Source organism: Onychostoma macrolepis, chromosome 10 (genome assembly GCF_012432095.1).
Source record: "Onychostoma macrolepis isolate SWU-2019 chromosome 10, ASM1243209v1, whole genome shotgun sequence".
Classification (NCBI taxonomy): Eukaryota; Metazoa; Chordata; class Actinopteri; order Cypriniformes; family Cyprinidae; genus Onychostoma; species Onychostoma macrolepis.
This window is the reverse complement of record NC_081164.1, coordinates 21,999,841-22,017,102: the sequence shown is the minus strand read 5'-3', so window position 1 is coordinate 22,017,102 and position 17,262 is coordinate 21,999,841. Positions and strand designations below refer to the sequence as shown.

General features: G+C 38.8%; 1 protein-coding gene across 1 annotated transcript in view; it reads left to right on the top strand.

Moving 5' to 3' along the window:
- mfsd14ba (major facilitator superfamily domain containing 14Ba) overlaps positions 1–16,357 on the top strand; it is a 24,069-nt gene extending 7,712 nt beyond the window's left edge. Inside the window, exons 7-12 of the mRNA XM_058788629.1 lie at positions 7,260–7,373; positions 8,783–8,854; positions 12,388–12,500; positions 12,654–12,751; positions 12,947–13,101; positions 13,921–16,357. Of these exons, the coding sequence (XP_058644612.1) occupies positions 7,260–7,373; positions 8,783–8,854; positions 12,388–12,500; positions 12,654–12,751; positions 12,947–13,101; positions 13,921–14,136 (768 nt within the window). The 3' untranslated portion in view covers positions 14,137–16,357. The remainder of the gene's footprint in view (positions 1–7,259; positions 7,374–8,782; positions 8,855–12,387; positions 12,501–12,653; positions 12,752–12,946; positions 13,102–13,920) is intronic.
- The last annotated feature ends 905 nt before the right edge of the window (positions 16,358–17,262 follow it).

Sequence of the window (17,262 nt, the reverse complement as noted above, 5' to 3'; positions counted from 1 at the left end):
AGAAGACCCCATGCGGGAAAACCGACAATGTAGTCCACCACGCCGCGAAACACTCCCGTCAGCGACGCAGGCACTCTGCCCGCAGCACCCACACCACAAACACCACCAGATAGGCAGGCCGATGGGTTCAGGTAGCCGGATGAAACACCGTAAGAAAGTGTCATAGCGGGGCACACCACGAGAAGCAGAAAAATGAATTGTCCTGTTGAAGTTTAAGTCCATTCATAAATGTGTAGACATAAAAACACATTTAAACAAGACAAAAAAGACAAACAGCCCGGTCTGAAGCAGCAGCGTACTCACTCCGGAAACACGTAACACACGTCTTCAGAGTTCCTCTCTGCTTATAAAGTTGGGGAATTAATGACATAACTTGTAGTGACCGACAGATAGGAAAGTCTTGGTTACGTACGTAACCCTCATATCCTGATGGAGAGAACAGAGATGTTATGTCGTGCAGCCGTGTGTCAGACAAATGCTATGCAAAGGTTGTAACCTTCCCACTGCCCCAGCGCAAATTCGCTGACCTTGGTACCCGCAGGGACCAAAGGTGAGTATATCGCTGCTAGTGATAGCCAAGCCACTGTGGAGGGAGGTATCACCAATACTGGGCCTGGTGTCAGAAAAAAAACTGGCTCAACGCAGAGACTGTAAACTCTCGTGAAGGTGTTCGGTGTCGCCCCGCCCACAGCTCTACAGAAGTCTGCCAGAGAGGTGCCAGCTTGCCTCAGGGTTGGTTCGCTAAGGGGATGTTATCCACTATCCCGTGGGCCAACCTCTGCTTGGAGACAGCCTTCCCTTTCTGCTGACTTCCGTAGCAGACACAGAGTTGCTCAGAGCTTCTGAAGCTCCGGGTGCGGTCCACATATATGCGCAGCGCTCTTACGGGACAACAAGGCTTAAGCAACGCCAAGGCTGCATCTGCCTCCTCTGAGGGCAGTGGTTCACCACCTGATCGTGAAAAGGCATGGGAACCTTGGGCACGTATCCAGGCCAGGGTCTCAGGACAACATGAGAGTAAGCCGGCCTGAACACAAGGCGCTCTTCGTTCACCGAAAATGCTTGGAGGTCCCCGACCCTCTTGATGGAAGTGAGCGCAGTCAGGAGCACTGTCTTAGCAGACAGGAATTATGCTCAACTGGAACGACGGCTCTCGCTCAACTGAAGGCTCTCGCCATCTCCGGAAGAGAAGCAGTTCCTCGCATCTCCGGGCTGTGCGTGTCAGGGCCACCTCATCGTCTTCTTGGAGGACTTAGGGGCAACCCTCTACAATGCGAGTAAAGCACTCGCATATGCGAGTAAATTTCCTGCTATGTGACTAAAAAATGTCTTTAATTAGCCAATGGCTAGTAAATTTTCTGATTTTACTCGCCTGTGATTGAGTTAGATGCAAAGAATAAATTTAGCGCAGATATAATTTCAAAGCCCGCTCAGTCCGCATTAAACACCGTCACTTAGCTGACAGCACCCTCTGTCACTTTCTCTCACTCAACATGAGAGAAGGAGATAGGCTACACATGCTGTGTAAAGAGAATTGACGCATTAGATTATGATCTTTCTTTACTGTGGATGCAAAAAAGCGAAAATTCCAGTTTGAACAGAAAACGCTTGATAATTTTTTGTTTTCAAGAGCAAAGAATAAAGAGTCCAGTTCTGTGGAATGCGCCAGCGAACCCCAGCCAGGAACGTCAAATGTGGGAGAAAAGATTGTGCATTCTAAATCAAAAAGTGTATTGGAAAAGTGAAAGTTCCAGACTCAGTGGCTGTCAGATTTTGACTGGCTTTTGAATGATGAGGAGGAACATGTGATGATATGCAAGTACTGCAGTAGAAAACCTAGCTTAGCCGGTAAAATGGACTTTGTATCAGGGTCGTGCAGTTACAAATGTGAAAATCTCACAGTGCACTCTAACAGCAAACGACATTCATTTTGTCGTGATAGTGTAATGGCTTCAAGCAATTACCCTGAGGAATCTGCGATCACAAAAGGGTTTCAAACTCAAAATAAAAAGAGTGACAGTGCAAAGAGATTATGAGCTTTCTATAAAAATGAATACAGCATATTATATCGCAAAGGAGGAATTGAGTTTACATTTACATTTACATTTACATTTATGCATTTAGCAGACGCTTTTATCCAAAGCGACTTACATTGCATTCAAGTTACAGTTTTTACATTTGATCAGTTCTTGCTTTCCCTGGGAATCGAACCCATGATCTTGGCGTTGCTAGCGCCATGCTCTACTATTTGAGCTACAGGAAAGCCTGAGTTTCACTCAGATGAAGACACTAATTATGCTGCAGAAAAAAAATGGCCTGGACATTTCCCTAACGTATGATAATGGTGTCAACTGCGCTGAACTAATTTCAAATATTGCCGTAGATATACAGGATATAGAGGCAAATTAAGTGAAAGTCCAACAACATATCAGTCATGATTGATGGCGCAACAGATTCTTTTGTGACAGAAAATTAAGCTATCTATGTCAGGTATTTACATGATGGGTTGCCAGTAAATCATCTTGTTTCTGTCACAGAGCTGTTACATGCTCATGCTGATGGTGTGACTGACTGCATTTAATTGTCAATGTCAAAATTTGGATTAGATGACTGGAAGCAAAAGCTTGTTGGATTTGCCGAAAATTGATGGGCCAAAAAGCTGATGTTGTTGCAAAACTGAGAGTGGACAATCCAAAACTGATAGACATTCACTGTGCGACTCACAGGCTGGAGCTGGCACTTCTTGGGGTTTTGAAAGAAGTGAGCTTAGTGAGTTGTGTACAACCCAAATTCCGGAAATGTTGGGACGTTTTTAAAATTTGAATTAAATGAAAACTAAAAGACTTTCAAATCACATGAGCCAATATTTTATTCACAATAGAACATCGAGAACAAAACAAATGTTTAAACGGAGAAATTTGTCACTTTTATCCAATAAATGAGCTCATTTCAAATTTGATGCCTGCTACAGGTCTCAAAAAAGTTGGCACGGGGGCAACAAAGGGCTGAAAAAGCAATACATTTTGAAAACATTCAGCTGGGAGAACATCTAGCAACTAATTAAGTTAATTGACATCAGGTCTGTAACATGATTAGCTATAAAAGGGATGTCTTAGAGAGGCAGAGTCTCTCAGAAGTAAAGATGGGCAGAGGCTCTCCAATCTGTGAAAGAGTGCGAAAAAGATTGTGGAATACTTTAAAAACAACGTTCCTCAACGTCAAATTGCAAAGGCTTTGCAAATCTTATCATCTACAGTGCATAACATCATCAAAAGATTCAGAGAAGCTGGAGAAATCTCTGTGCGTAAGGGACAAGGCCGAAGACCTTTTTTGGATGCCTGTGGTCTTCGGGCCCTCAGATGACACTGCATCACTCATCGGCATGATTCTGTCATTGACATTACTAACTGGGCCCAGGAATACTTCCAGAAACCACTGTCGGTAAACACAATCCACCGTGCCATCTGCAGATGTCAACTAAAGCTCATGCAAAAAGAAAGCCATATGTGAACATGGTCCAGAAGCGCCGCCGTGTCCTGTGGGCCAAGGCTCATTTAAAATGGACTGTTTCAAAGTGGAAAAGTGTTCTATGGTCAGACGAGTCCAAATTTGAGATTCTTGTTGAAAATCATGGACGCAGCTATTACAACAGCATGGCTTCGTAGTAGAAGAGTCCAGGTGCTGAATTGGCCTGCCTGCAGTCCAGATCTTTCACCTATAGAGAACATTTGGCACATCATTAAACGAAAAATACGTCAAAGATGACCACAAACTCTTCAGCAGCTGGAAAAGTATATCAGGCAAGAATGGGACCAAATTCCAACACCAAAACTCCAGAAACTCATAACCTCGATGCCCAGACGTCTCCAAATTGTTTTGAAAAGAAGAGGAGATGCTACACCATGGTAAACATGCCCCCGTCCCAACTATTTTGAGACCTGTAGCAGACATCAAATTTGAAATGAGCTCACACGTTGGGTGCCTCATTTAGACAGGGCACTGAAGGTCTTCCTGAGAGGAAAAGATGATCTTGTGAGCCAAGGTGAACAGTATGCAGCTGTTGCCATTCATATGGAGAATTTGTCCCAAACTAGTCACAATGCTGACATTGCTGGTAAAGGGGAAAAAGGTTTTCAGTACCCTGAAGGATCTGTAGTTTGTTGCATTTTGTCATTTCCTCGCTGATGTGCTGCAGGAGATTGAGTCAGACTCTACAGAAGGCAGACCTCATCCTACCAAGTGCTGTTGCTGCAGTTGAGAACTGTTTGACCAGTTTTGACTACATGAAAACCAACCCTCTCCCGGATGGTATGCTGAAAACTTTCATCACCCAATGTCTGGAAAAGCAAACTCCTAGTGCTCATACCATAGCTTTTCAGGGCATTGACTTGAGAGGGGAAAGAGAGAGCCTGATGGACAATCTGAGACAACAGATGAAGCATGCATGTTCAGCCTGTGAGAAACACCTTCATGCTAAATTGGATAATCTGCTTGGAGTTAACAAAGATCAAAATGCACAAGCTGTGATGTCAGCATTTGCAATATTCAACCATGACAAGTAGCCTGATGACTGACAGAAAACACCTTGAACTATTGCACGGCAACAAGGAGCTGAAGGTCCTCACTGAATGTTTCAGAGAAAAGCTTGTTCAATCTTGATGTCAAGTTGAAGAAATCACTGGGGAATGGAGACGCTTGAAAAGGCGAATGTCTAATAATCTTCATGGCGAGTCATACCTGGAATGAATAATAATAATAATGAATAAATAATTTATTGTCATTGTTGTAGAACAACGAGATTACATTACATTAGAGCCTCAATCGACAGTGCAATTTCATAAAGTTCAAATAAAAATAAAAATACAAATAAGTGGACCTGGACCAGATGCTGATGCTGAAGCAACCCTACAGAGATGAGATGCAAAGCTCTGCCAACTGCGAAAGAGCCTTCAGTGCCCAAAAAAGAATAAAATTAGATGATCGCTGCAGTCTCACATCCTCACGCCTTTCAGACTTGATCCTCATTTCAACAGAAGAGCTTCAGCAGTATGATCCATCATCAGCTGTGAAGAGGTGGCTGAAGTCAAGTGGCAAGAGAAAGCCATTTGCTAAGAAATGGTAAATTAAATTGCAACCATAAAGAAATCAGTCATCAGACAGGGAAAGTATGTTTTGTTTTAATTTATTATTATTATTATTATTATTTTGTTCAGTTGCAGTTCATGCATTTCATGTAAAAAGTCTGGCGAGTAAAATAAAAAATTTACTAGCCAACGGCGACTCAAGCTTCATTGTGTCCATAGAGGGTTGCTTTGGGGCCAGCTGAGACACGGGGGGGCGCCGCGCTCTTGCGCGAGGCTCGGCGCCGGCCTCGACATGGTCTAAGCAAGGGGTGGAGCAGACGCAGGAGGGCGCCCTCGGCGACGGGCAGGCTGAGGCGTCGCAGGTGTAGGATCATGCCGGGGCAGGATGTGCTGGATAGCCTCAGTCTGCCTTTGTACTGCCGCCGAATAGCCCAGCCTGGGAGATGGGAGCGTCAAGAAAGCACACTTTGTTGATGTCACTCATCTCCGCAAGGTTGAGCCATAGATGGAGCTCTAGGATGGGATTGGATGGGAGACGAGGACGATTCCTCCAAATGGCGGCGTTTCCGCACTCTCCACCTGGGGAATGTCAACGTACCCCCTAGCTGCCCTGCCATCAAGGGTAGTGAGGATGTAGGAGGCAGATGAGTGGCTACTGGCCAAAAAAGGGGCCGTCCATGACTTCATCAGCTCTTCATGTACTTCCAGGAAGAAAGGAAACAAAAAGACGCGAGCAGTCTGTGATTAGAAACTGCTCTTTTAGATGAAGCACCCAGGGGAATCACTGAGTTAACAGGGATGCCACTGATTTTGCCGTAAGGCCAGCCAGAACAGCCTCTTCTTCCAGCAGCAGAGAGAATTCGCCTGGTGAATCTGGAACTGTATTCATTCACTCGGCTCCGAAGCAAAAATCTGATGAGTGGATGTACCTGTTGCCCATTTATACCCGTGTACACGGAGAGTGGGCTCAGCATGCAAAATCCACTAGCCAAATTTCATTGGTGTTTTTTCTTAATCAGAGAGGATTCGGGCTCCCAAGAAAGACCCCACAACATAACTCGTAGTGATTGACAGATAGGGAATATTTATTAACATGCTGAATGCACTGCATATTACCAGTGTTTAGTTTCATGCTCAAATGCAATGCCCGATATTGACAGAGTTATGTGAGACGGTCATATTGCTTTTAGATGTTTCTTTTTTTAAAAACTGTTATAATAATCCAGCAGTGCTTTTTTCATCATATTTGTTGAACAGTAGGCATACTTCAATTAAAATTGTTTTCGTACTTCATGTGGTTTTCGAAAACATGGAGGCGATTTCAGGAATCGCTTGATAATGTAAATATAGCACAAATCTGCCATAAACATATCATCATAATGAGAACCTTGTTCGTTGCACATCACGGCGGGAGATCTCTCTCTCTCTATTTCTCTCTCTCACTATAGCGCGTAACTGAAAGTTCACTGGCATTTGCATCCTTTTGTGCAAATGCAAGTTGTGATGTTATATATGTATCTAAGTTATCTGAATAATATCATAGGATGTGTCATAGAACGGGCTTCAGTTTATTAGCATAAAGTCACTTTTCAGCTTCACCTCAGGCAGCTATTCCTTTTTAGATGCTTCTTTTTTAATAAAAATGCTGCATCATAATCAAAATCTCACAGTGTAATCATATGTTCATGTTTTCATAGACAGGTTTTCATGTCATATTTTTATTTTTATTGACATAAATTTTGAGACATAACAGTCTTCAGATATTTTCATTATAATTGTGATTATAGAACCGAATGAAATCTGTCAAGGAAAAGTCAAGAATAGTCATCTATAAGGGGGTATATAAATATAATATTAATAATTGTATAACATTTAATTTCTAATATAATATTTTTGGTATAAGAATTTAAAAGATTATTTTAATTTTTATGTGTTTGTTTATTGTTATTATTTTTTGTCTTTATAATGTGTTATGTAACTGTTTTGTTTATAAAAAGGTTGAGGTTCAATAAAATTTAATGGATATACTCATAAAATGGTAAAATATCAGCTGATATCTCACTATATCAGTAGTTTAAATGGGAAAAACACTGACACTACTATACAAAACACTTTTTTTCATTTCAGTTTTATGAGCTACTGAATGTTTTATTGATGCTTTTTGTGTTTCTTCAGTCTTTGCGGAAGGTTGGGCAGGATACAACCGTTCTGCTCATCTGTATCACAGTGTTTCTGTCCTATCTGCCCGAGGCGGGTCAGTACTCCAGCTTTTTCCTGTACCTGCGTCAGGTAAGCTGTTTACTCTTGGTTTTTAATGAACAAATGTAAATTTAATGTTGCCGATTAAAGCAGCTGTCTGCTTCCATTAAACTTTAACCAGCAGTTTATCCTGCAGGGTGCTTTATTTATGCTGCATGTTTTCACAGTCTGCTTTTGTTGAACAGTCCCATGATTCATGCTGCACTGATGACTGGAAGGGTTTTAGCTGCAACATGCTTCTAATTAACTAAACAAGTAGGATTAGTAAACAAAAACACTACCGTACTACTCATACTGCTTCTGCATGATGACCAACAAAATGTGCTGCATACAACAGATCACACTGCGATAACGTATCCCACAATGCAATGCATATAACCTTTTGTTAGTCCCCCTCATCCTTCTTGACTCGTTATTAGATTAACTGTCAAAAGTAAAAAAAAAAAAATTATTATTTTTTTTTACACAAAATTGCATCAAAAATGTGTACCATTTAAAATGTTTGGAATAAATAAGATTTTTAATTACATTTAAATAAAAAAATGCTGTAAAAAAAATAAAACATTCTATAAACCCTGCGAATTATGTAATTATATTTAATCAAAATTGCATTTTCTGTTCAGAATAAATAGACTTGTCAATAGATAATTTCAGTTTTAATTTATTTCAGTGTTTTTGTAAACTTTGTTCACACTGTAGTAGATATTGTATGAAATACTTTTTTGTAAATTCTATGAAATATCGTTATAAAAGTTTTTTTTTTTTAAAGTCTCATGCTCACCAAGGCTGCATTTTATTTGATTAAAAGTACAGTAAAATGAAAAAGTAAGTACATACTGTTGTAAATATTTATTTATATATAATACATATATATATGGTGTACTGGTTGAGAAATTCTTATTTATTTTTTTAAATGCTGATTTGCTGCTCAAGAAACATTTCTGATTATTATCAATGTTAAAAACAGTTGTGCTGCTATTTTTGTGGAAACTGTGATGCATTTTATTTTTCAGGATTCACAGATGAATAGAAAACTTAAAAGAACAGCACTGATTTGAAGTTAATTAATGAAATTACCCTTACTGAATAAAAAGTATGACTACTTCCTACTATTTCCCTAAGATACATTTATTTAGTTTTATAATGACTTATTTATAATAGCTGGACTTCACATGCTTAGTTAAACATGCAATGTAACAAGGTCAGGTGACAGGAATGTAGCAAACTGCAGTTGCAATTGTTGCATTCTCTAGAATTCTATTTCACACACTCGTCGGTTTCTCAGGAAGTTTGGGGTTCGGCTGGATTGTTAGTGGCATCCTGTCAGAGTGTTGAGTTGAGTTCAGTGACGGCTCATTACTGGACATAACAGAGTTCATTGGATCCGGGCGTGCTGGTGCAGACTGATGGTGATGCGGCTCTTTCTCTCTGTCTCTCAGGTCATTAACTTCTCGCCCAAAACGATCGCGGTGTTCATCGGCGTGGTGGGAATCCTCTCCATCCTGGCGCAGGTATTTAATTGAGGCAATATTCTTGGCTCTGCCTTATTACTCGTGTCGTTGAGCTGGCGAGGCATCTCATGAAAGTGGCTCTCGCAAACGCTTTCTAATTGAATTGAATTCCTTTAAAAGTTCAGCGGTAAATGTAATGAAATATAGGCAGGGCTGTAATGAGCAGATAGCATGGTGTTAGCTGGTTTATTTAAGTGGAGGGGTTTTATTTTTAGCCCCGCAACAAGCAAGTTGAATTCTAGCAGCTGTGCTCCGATTCAGTATGACACAGCAATGAAAATGATGGTTCAGTATAATAACAGTAACAGCTCCCTGCATGTGGGAAAAAAAAATGTCTGCTGATTTGCAAAGAAGGCCTAATGTTACCTAACATGATGATGCAGAGTTAAAAAAAATCAAATAATAAATTTAAACTTTTAAAATAATATAAATTTAATTATAAAATTGTGTGTGTATATATATATATATATATATATGTATGTGTGTGTGTGTGTGTGTATATATATATATATATATATATAAACACATATATAATTTTAATAAATATAAACAATAACACAGAATAAATTTAAATATTAAAAACACATCTTATGTTTTTCCCCACAAAATAAGAATTTATATTTTTTCTAATTATTCATATGTATCAGCTTTAATGCACTTATCAAAATAACAAAAGCAGTTGAATGTTAAAACGCTTTGGTTTTAATGTTAAAAAATAAGTATTTAAAATATATATTTTAACTTAAAATCTGCAAAAGAGTGGAAAAATATATTCAAATACTCCATTTAATGTCAAAGAACTTTACATAAACACAAGTTTATGAATAAATAAGCTTTTTCCCCCCACAAAATCTGTAGTTGTCAGTCACTGTTTGGATGTAGTATAACACCCAAAACACGTTGTTGTGTTTGCATTTTCTGGCCACTAAAATCAGAAGTAAGCATAAATTAATGTCATACATGTGAAAATGGGCTGATAATTGCACAGCAGGGTTTCTGCAAGCTTTATGAGGATAAATCTAAGACCTTTTTAAGACACAAGTTTAATGAATAAATGAAAGGGAACATCATTTGTCAATATGATCTTTAAATGTAAATGTCTAGGAAGCACGAGTTGTATTAGCAATACTTAGCAATAGATATCCATTACATTTTGATTCATTTGACAAAATAAAAATAAAAATAAATAAATAAATAAATAAATAAAGCTTAACTATGATGGAAATATCGGAGTCTTAATAAGTGCTGAGTCTTGTTTTCTAGTGCAAATGTCTAAAGCCTCGTTCAGACTGTCAGCCCAAATCCGATTTTTGTGCAAATCCGATTGAAATCCAATCATATTTAGATAGTCTGAACGGCTACGAACTACACGAAATCCGATTTTTTGCAAATCTGTTTCGAGCTACATTCATATGTGGTTTGGAATCCTATTCAAATCGCATTCCTGAAAATCTGTTTCAGTCTGACCGGTCAGATCGGATTTAGCCTAGTTTTTTTAAGTTTTCACGCCACGTAAAACGTAAAAATGTCAGACATTTTTGTAGAAAACATAATGAAAGTCTTTGCATAAACAAACTTGTTGCGAACTGCAAGGCAAGCGGAAAAAGACAATATACTGCTAGTATACGCACCTCTTTAAGTTTTGAAACCAGCGGAGACGGCAGCACAGAATAAAGCCGCACATTCCAGCTTCCTGGATTTCTGCCGCTGCCTCATAAGACGAAATCCATAATAATAATCCAGCGTGACGGCAACATGTTGTCATGTCGTAAGACAACATCTGTATTAAAATGTAGCTGATAAAATGTAAAAACTGTAACTTGAATGCAATGTAAGTCGCTTTGGATAAAAGCGTCTGCTAAATGCATAAATGTAAATGTAAATGTATTGCAAACTGTATTGCTGTTATGGTTGTTTTTAGCGTTGGCATAACAATGCAACGGCATTCCGTAAAACGAAAGAGTGCTTATGGACACTCAAATCGGAAATGAACAGTTGCGATACACTGTGTGGACAGTCAGTCGTCTAGATCGGATTCCATCTGGATATGCACAAAATCAGATTTGGGCTGACAGTCTGAACAAAGAAAGATTCTTAAATCAAAACAGATGCAAAATGATAATTCAAATAAGAAGTCTTGATTTCTGAGAAATTGATCAAAAGTTTATAATTAAAACAAGAACAAATATCTGCCAATGGGCTCAGAAAAATCTACTTGTTTTCCCTTTGAATTAAGAAGTCATTCCCCATTGACAGCTATTTGTTCCTGTTTTAAAGGGTTAGTTCACCCCAAAATGAAAATTGCCATTAATTACTCACCCTCATATCGTTCCAAACCCATAAGACCTTCGTTCATCTTCTGAACACAAATTAAGATATTTTTGATGAAATCGGAGACCTATCTGATCCTCCATAGATAGCAACGCAACTGAAATGTTCCCAGGTCCAGAAACGTAGTAAATACAGTACATCGGTAAAACAGTCCATGTGACATCAGTGGCTCAACTGCAGTTTTGCAACGCTACAAGAATACTTTTTTTTTTTTTGCGCAAAGAAAACAAACATAACAATGTACTTAACCATTCTTCTCCCATGAGTTACATCGTCCGCCATTTTAGAGAGTATCACAATGCATACGCACGCTTTCGCCTAAGCATAAACCACGCTTATTAAGCAGCTTTCGTTCATGTGCGCGCTTTCCCCCCGAACGTAAACAACGCTGATTACGTCAAATACGTTCTCGGGTACTCTCCAAAATGGCGAAAGACGTAACTCGGGGGAGAAGAATGGTTGAATATATTGTTATTTTTGTTTTCTTTGCGCAAAAAAAAAGTATTCTCTTAGCGTAGCAAAACTGCAGTTGAGCCACTGATGTTACATGGACTGTTTTACCAATATATTTACCACGTTTCTGGACCTGGGAACATTTCAGTTGCGTTGCTGTCTATGCAGGGTCAGATAGCTCTCCGATTTCAGCAAAAATATCTTAATTTGTGTTCCGAAGATGAACGAAGGTCTTATGGGTTTGGAACGACATGAGGGTGAGTAATTAATGACATCATTTTCATTTTGGAGTGAACTAACCCTTTAAGTATGAAATCACTTTTTTAGTTTCTCAGAAAGCTAAACTTCATATCTTCATTTTGCATCTAAAGTAAATGTACCATGATTTAAAGGTGTTTCTATTGGAAAACAAAAAAACACTGAAGGTTTTTATTTATTTATTTTTTTTTTTTTTTTGCAGTGCATGCAACATTGAATGCCATGACTATGAATGTAAGATTTTCTGCCCTCATGTAAGATCTTTTTAAGGCCTTAATTTGTGGACGGGTGAATTAAGACTGATTTGGCTGGCAGTTGGCCGTCGAAAACAAAAATGTAACAAAATGCATCATATTTTGTGAGAAAGTGTGATGTGCTCAAGCAAAACACACTATTTTTGGAATCAGAACCCAAAATGAGTACGAAATGACTATTTGTTCAGCAAATATATTGCAGGGCAGTGTGATTATTTATTCTCATGTTCCCTACAGACGCTGTTTCTGACTTTATTAATGAGGACCATCGGGAACAAGAACACGGTTCTTCTGGGTCTGGGTTTCCAGATTCTCCAGCTGGCCTGGTACGGTTTGGGGTCCGAGCCGTGGTGAGTTAACATCTCAATCAAGAGAAATGACCTGCTTATGCAAACATTACAGAACAATCGTCTGGTTTAAGAAGAGCGAGTCACTTCTGTTTGATGTTCATAGTGTCCAGAAGCGACTGTCGTTTAGCTGATGTTATATTTGTTGTCGTTTAGGATGATGTGGGCGGCCGGCGCGGTGGCGGCCATGTCCAGCATAACGTTCCCTGCAGTGAGCGCTTTAGTGTCACGCAGCGCAGATCCGGATAAACAGGGTAAACTCTTATAAGCAAACATTCAAGATTGTAACTGTTCAAAACTTTAAGGATTGAAGAAAAACAACTAATGAACTGTGCACTATGAGAGCAGGAACTTCAGGAAGTACACATTTTTATTTCATGTTGGCTTCGAAGTGAAAATCTGAGGCATTTAAAGGTGTTTTTCTATCTGTGTGTGCTTTATTATCCCAGGTCTGGTTCAGGGCATGATAACAGGGATTCGGGGGCTCTGTAACGGTCTGGGTCCGGCGCTGTATGGCTTCATTTTCTTCCTCTTTAATGTGGAGTTGAGCGGGATCACCCCCATCCAGCCCGACTACACCATCCCACTAAAGACCTCCACAGAGGTACAGGTGTCAGTCTGTCTGCTACACAGGAATAATTTGAAATTGGTTTAGTGAATCAGTTCAAAACATTGATTCAGTGATTCATTTGCACCATGACTCAAAGGCACTCCATGCACAGAAATTTTAATGCTTAAAATGTTTATTTTCTAATTTAATTTTTGAATCTATTTGGCTACAATGACTTTGGTTGAAAATTTTTTTTTCTTCTATTGTCCTCATTTGTAAGTCGCTTTGGATAATAGCGTCTGCTAAATGACTACAGTGCAATGCCTTTTTTCTAAAGTGTAAGTATATATATGTGTGTGTGTGTGTGTAAAAAATATTTACCATATATTCACTGTACATTATTTCGTACAAAACCTTTGCTGTATGATGTAAAAATTATATATAATAAAAATATAACATTTGCCATATTTGCACAAAAATGTTTTACTGTAAAAAAATGTTTTAAATGCTTATTTTGAATGTTTATAAATTCTAATTGTAAAAATATATAATTTTGCATCAGCGTATAAACAAAATCTTATTACAATCATAAATGTTATTCAGAACAGGAATGAAAAATGTAAGTAAAAAACAAACATTAGTGGCGTTGATTATAAGCAACATTTATTATGTGGGAAATAAACTGTACAAATAAACTTGGCTCATCAAAAACTCATCAACTTACATTGCGGAAAATACGGTATATGCTTGATATAGTTATTTACTATATGTATTATCTATATCTAAGGAAATACTCACTCAGTAGCACAAACGGTGTCATAAATCCTTGATGACTTCCTCTAATGTTGCTTTCTTGTCGCCTGTTTTGTGCAGAAGACCACAATCCCCGGTCCTCCGTTCCTCTTGGGCGCCTGTACGGTGGTGGTGGCGTTTATAGTCGCCCTCTTCATTCCGGACAACCCGACACCCCCAGCGACGCCCTGCCAAACCCTTAAGAGTAGCGCGAGTCTGGCCGGTGCTCACACCAACACGCCACTGCCGGGGAGCGACGAGGACTTCGAACCGCTGCTGGAGGACAGCAACGTCTGACTCTAAAACTAAATCACATTTGGAAAAAAATGAAAAGGGCGTCAACACATTGCAAACCCTCCACCTGTCGGCGACTAACATTTGAGAGCGTGCAGTGTTTATTCTTTTGTTTATGACAAAATGGTTATTGGTTTTGAACTCAGAGGCTTTTTTATTAAGCATTTTACAGTGTTTAACATGAATCAACACACTAAGGGCTCAATCAGTGAGATCGGATGCGTTCGGTTTGATTGAGTTTAAACACAAAGCTCTTTATGTATATAGATATTTGGGCGAAGTGCAGTAAAGTTTATTGTATGCGGAGCTTGTGGTGGCTTGAAGGTTATCGTTGCTGTAGAGAGAATGAAGAAAAACTGGGTGAATTTCATGAAAACGTGGTTTAGGCCATTGCAACCCGAAGAAGAGAAAATAAAGCCTGTTTTTAGACATTATTTTCAAGCACATTTTCTCCCTCCTAAAAACAGGCTGTATTTGCATGAAGAAGAATCACATTTCTTGTGATTTTTAAACAGATTTCATAAAATTCACCCAAACAGAATTTGAGATTAATACACAGACAGTATTTTTATACTGCAGCGACTGAGCGACGTTTCCTAACGTAAGCCTTAAAGTCACATATCCTGTGGCGTATGACTAGGTTTTAATAGATTAGAGATGCATCTGGTTGCATGAACAGTATTTGTGGCGATGTTAACCAAACTGAAAACAGTTGAGCACCAGCGGTTTGGTGTAGTTACTGATGCTAACTTAGTTCTTCTAGGCCAGTTAGTTGTTTCGGACACGGCTTGATTGTGATATTCTTGAAATGTGTGTGTGCGTGTGTGTGTGTGTAAAGGTTCTATGCAGTAGTGATCAAAAATGGCATTCAATTTAGAAGTAAAATGGATTGCGAATGCCATTTCATGTTGAGAAACATGGGTGTTTAAAATGACAGTATTGCTTAAAATATTACATTTGTACAAGTGAAATTTTACCTTCATTTTTACTTTGGAAAAAAGAATTGGCAAAGTGCATTTGTTAAGCTATTTTACTCAACAATATTTATATATTTGCTTAAGGATAATTCGTATTTATTAAAAAATCAGCCAACATCTAAGTACCAGCTACCTCATTTTTGGAGGTTTCGATGATTTTGTGAAATGAGGTTAGATTCGACCTGACTATATTTTTATCTGCATATTGTTTTTGTTTTTTTATAACCACAATCCATTTTCAATACAGGATTTTGGATTTTTCCAAGATTCACTAGAATTGCAAAAGAATTTCATTATTTTGTTCAGGAATTCCATATTTTCTCATACAGTGAACGTTTTCCAAGCTGATCATTTGTTTTGCATGAACACCCGTATGAATTTCCAGAATGATGCTTTATATTTCGAGGCCTCTGTCTTTTTTGTGCGAAGAACACTGTGGAGCATCTCATTAGAGTTTGCGGTCGTCATTAGACTGACCTGTGCTCATTTCCTGTTCCACATGCGCATCACTTCCTCCATTTTCTGTATTCCATACAAATATGGCAGATATTCCATTCAGAACCGTTCCGGTGACCTGTGAATCAGACAGAGATCTGAACAGAATCTGAATGTTTGCTTTCCATCATTTATTCGCCACCCTTGACCCCTTTTCCACGTGTTTGCATTATTTCAGCCATATTTATAATGCAGCGACGTGAAACTTTACGCTTGAAATTGCGCTGGTGTGTATTTATGGCACGACTGCAGAACGTGTGTAACGGCTCAGCCGTAGTTCCCGCGCTTTTGGGTTTTGTATTCGTGCACAGCTTCTAACGGCAGTTTTAACATGTAATATACCGAAGATCATATTCATTATTTTAGGATTGTAAAGTATTGTATATGTATTGAATAGTATTACTGAAAAACTTTTACATGTTGCCAGACCCGCAATATTTTTGGAACCGGTAACGCGCCGCTCCATATAAGGTCAACCGATCGTCAGGAGCATGCGTGCGTTCACGAGAATAATTTTCGCTTTTCCTTTCTGAACTTGTCAAGTATTTGTGTGTCTTTCATGGGATACACAAGGTGCCTCAAGCATAAAACATGTTCATTTGTAGTAGATCCGAGTCTGACTGTAAATACCGGGTACATTGAGCAGCTGATGAAGATGAACTGTACAGGGATCCTTATGTAGCCTATTTATTGTCATGTATTGTGGGAATCTATTAAATAGGTGAAAATGAATAAATAACACTTAAGAGTCATGCGTTTCTTTTGCATTATTTCTCTTGACTGTTAGATGGCGCTGTTGCGCTACATACGTTAGCTGGGATTTATGAGAACCATAACATAAAAATGACTTGGCATTACCTCGTTTTTGACATGCACCACAGTAATAACAGCATGACTTATGATTAAATGTCTAAAATAACCAAGGTATAATGTGACCATTCTATCATAATCACATTTAGCGCCAATCAACTTGTTTGCAGTCTTTAACCACAAACATACAAATGACGTGTAAGTTTTACAGCTGTTCAGAGGAAATTACCAGCACCATGCATAGACATATTTTCATACCTATAAATATTTCAAATGCATGATCATTTATTGTAATTCAGATAGGGAGTTCATTTCAAAATGTCAACCAATCAATATGCAATAAATTCCTGCCCAATAAAACTCACAGATGCAAAGTCATCAAAGGTTCCTTGGTGTTTTAATGCATATGAAATCCTCTCCGTCTCCACTCGAGTCCTCAGATTTCCTCTGGATGGCAGTGTTGATGTCTCCGAGATGTCTGATGATGAACCCTTGAGATCTCATCAGAATAACCTCAGCACAGTATCTAAATACCTTGGATGCAGTTCAGTTTAGTGATGTAAATGCTGCCGTCCAAAATAAAATGAAAAACACACCGTTTCTGTTCACTTCATTAGGAAATTACCAGTAAAACTAATGGTTTAGTTTTCACATTGATAGATTACTAACACTGCCATTGCTACTGATTACATCAGTGTTGTTCCCACCTAAACGAACAATGCATCCACAAATTCATTCATTAACTTGTTTACTTGCGTTTATTCAGATCAGTTGTTTTTTCATGGAGTTGTTTAGCAGCATATGCAAAATGTTCTTTCTCCATGCAATGATACGAACGTGCAGGGAC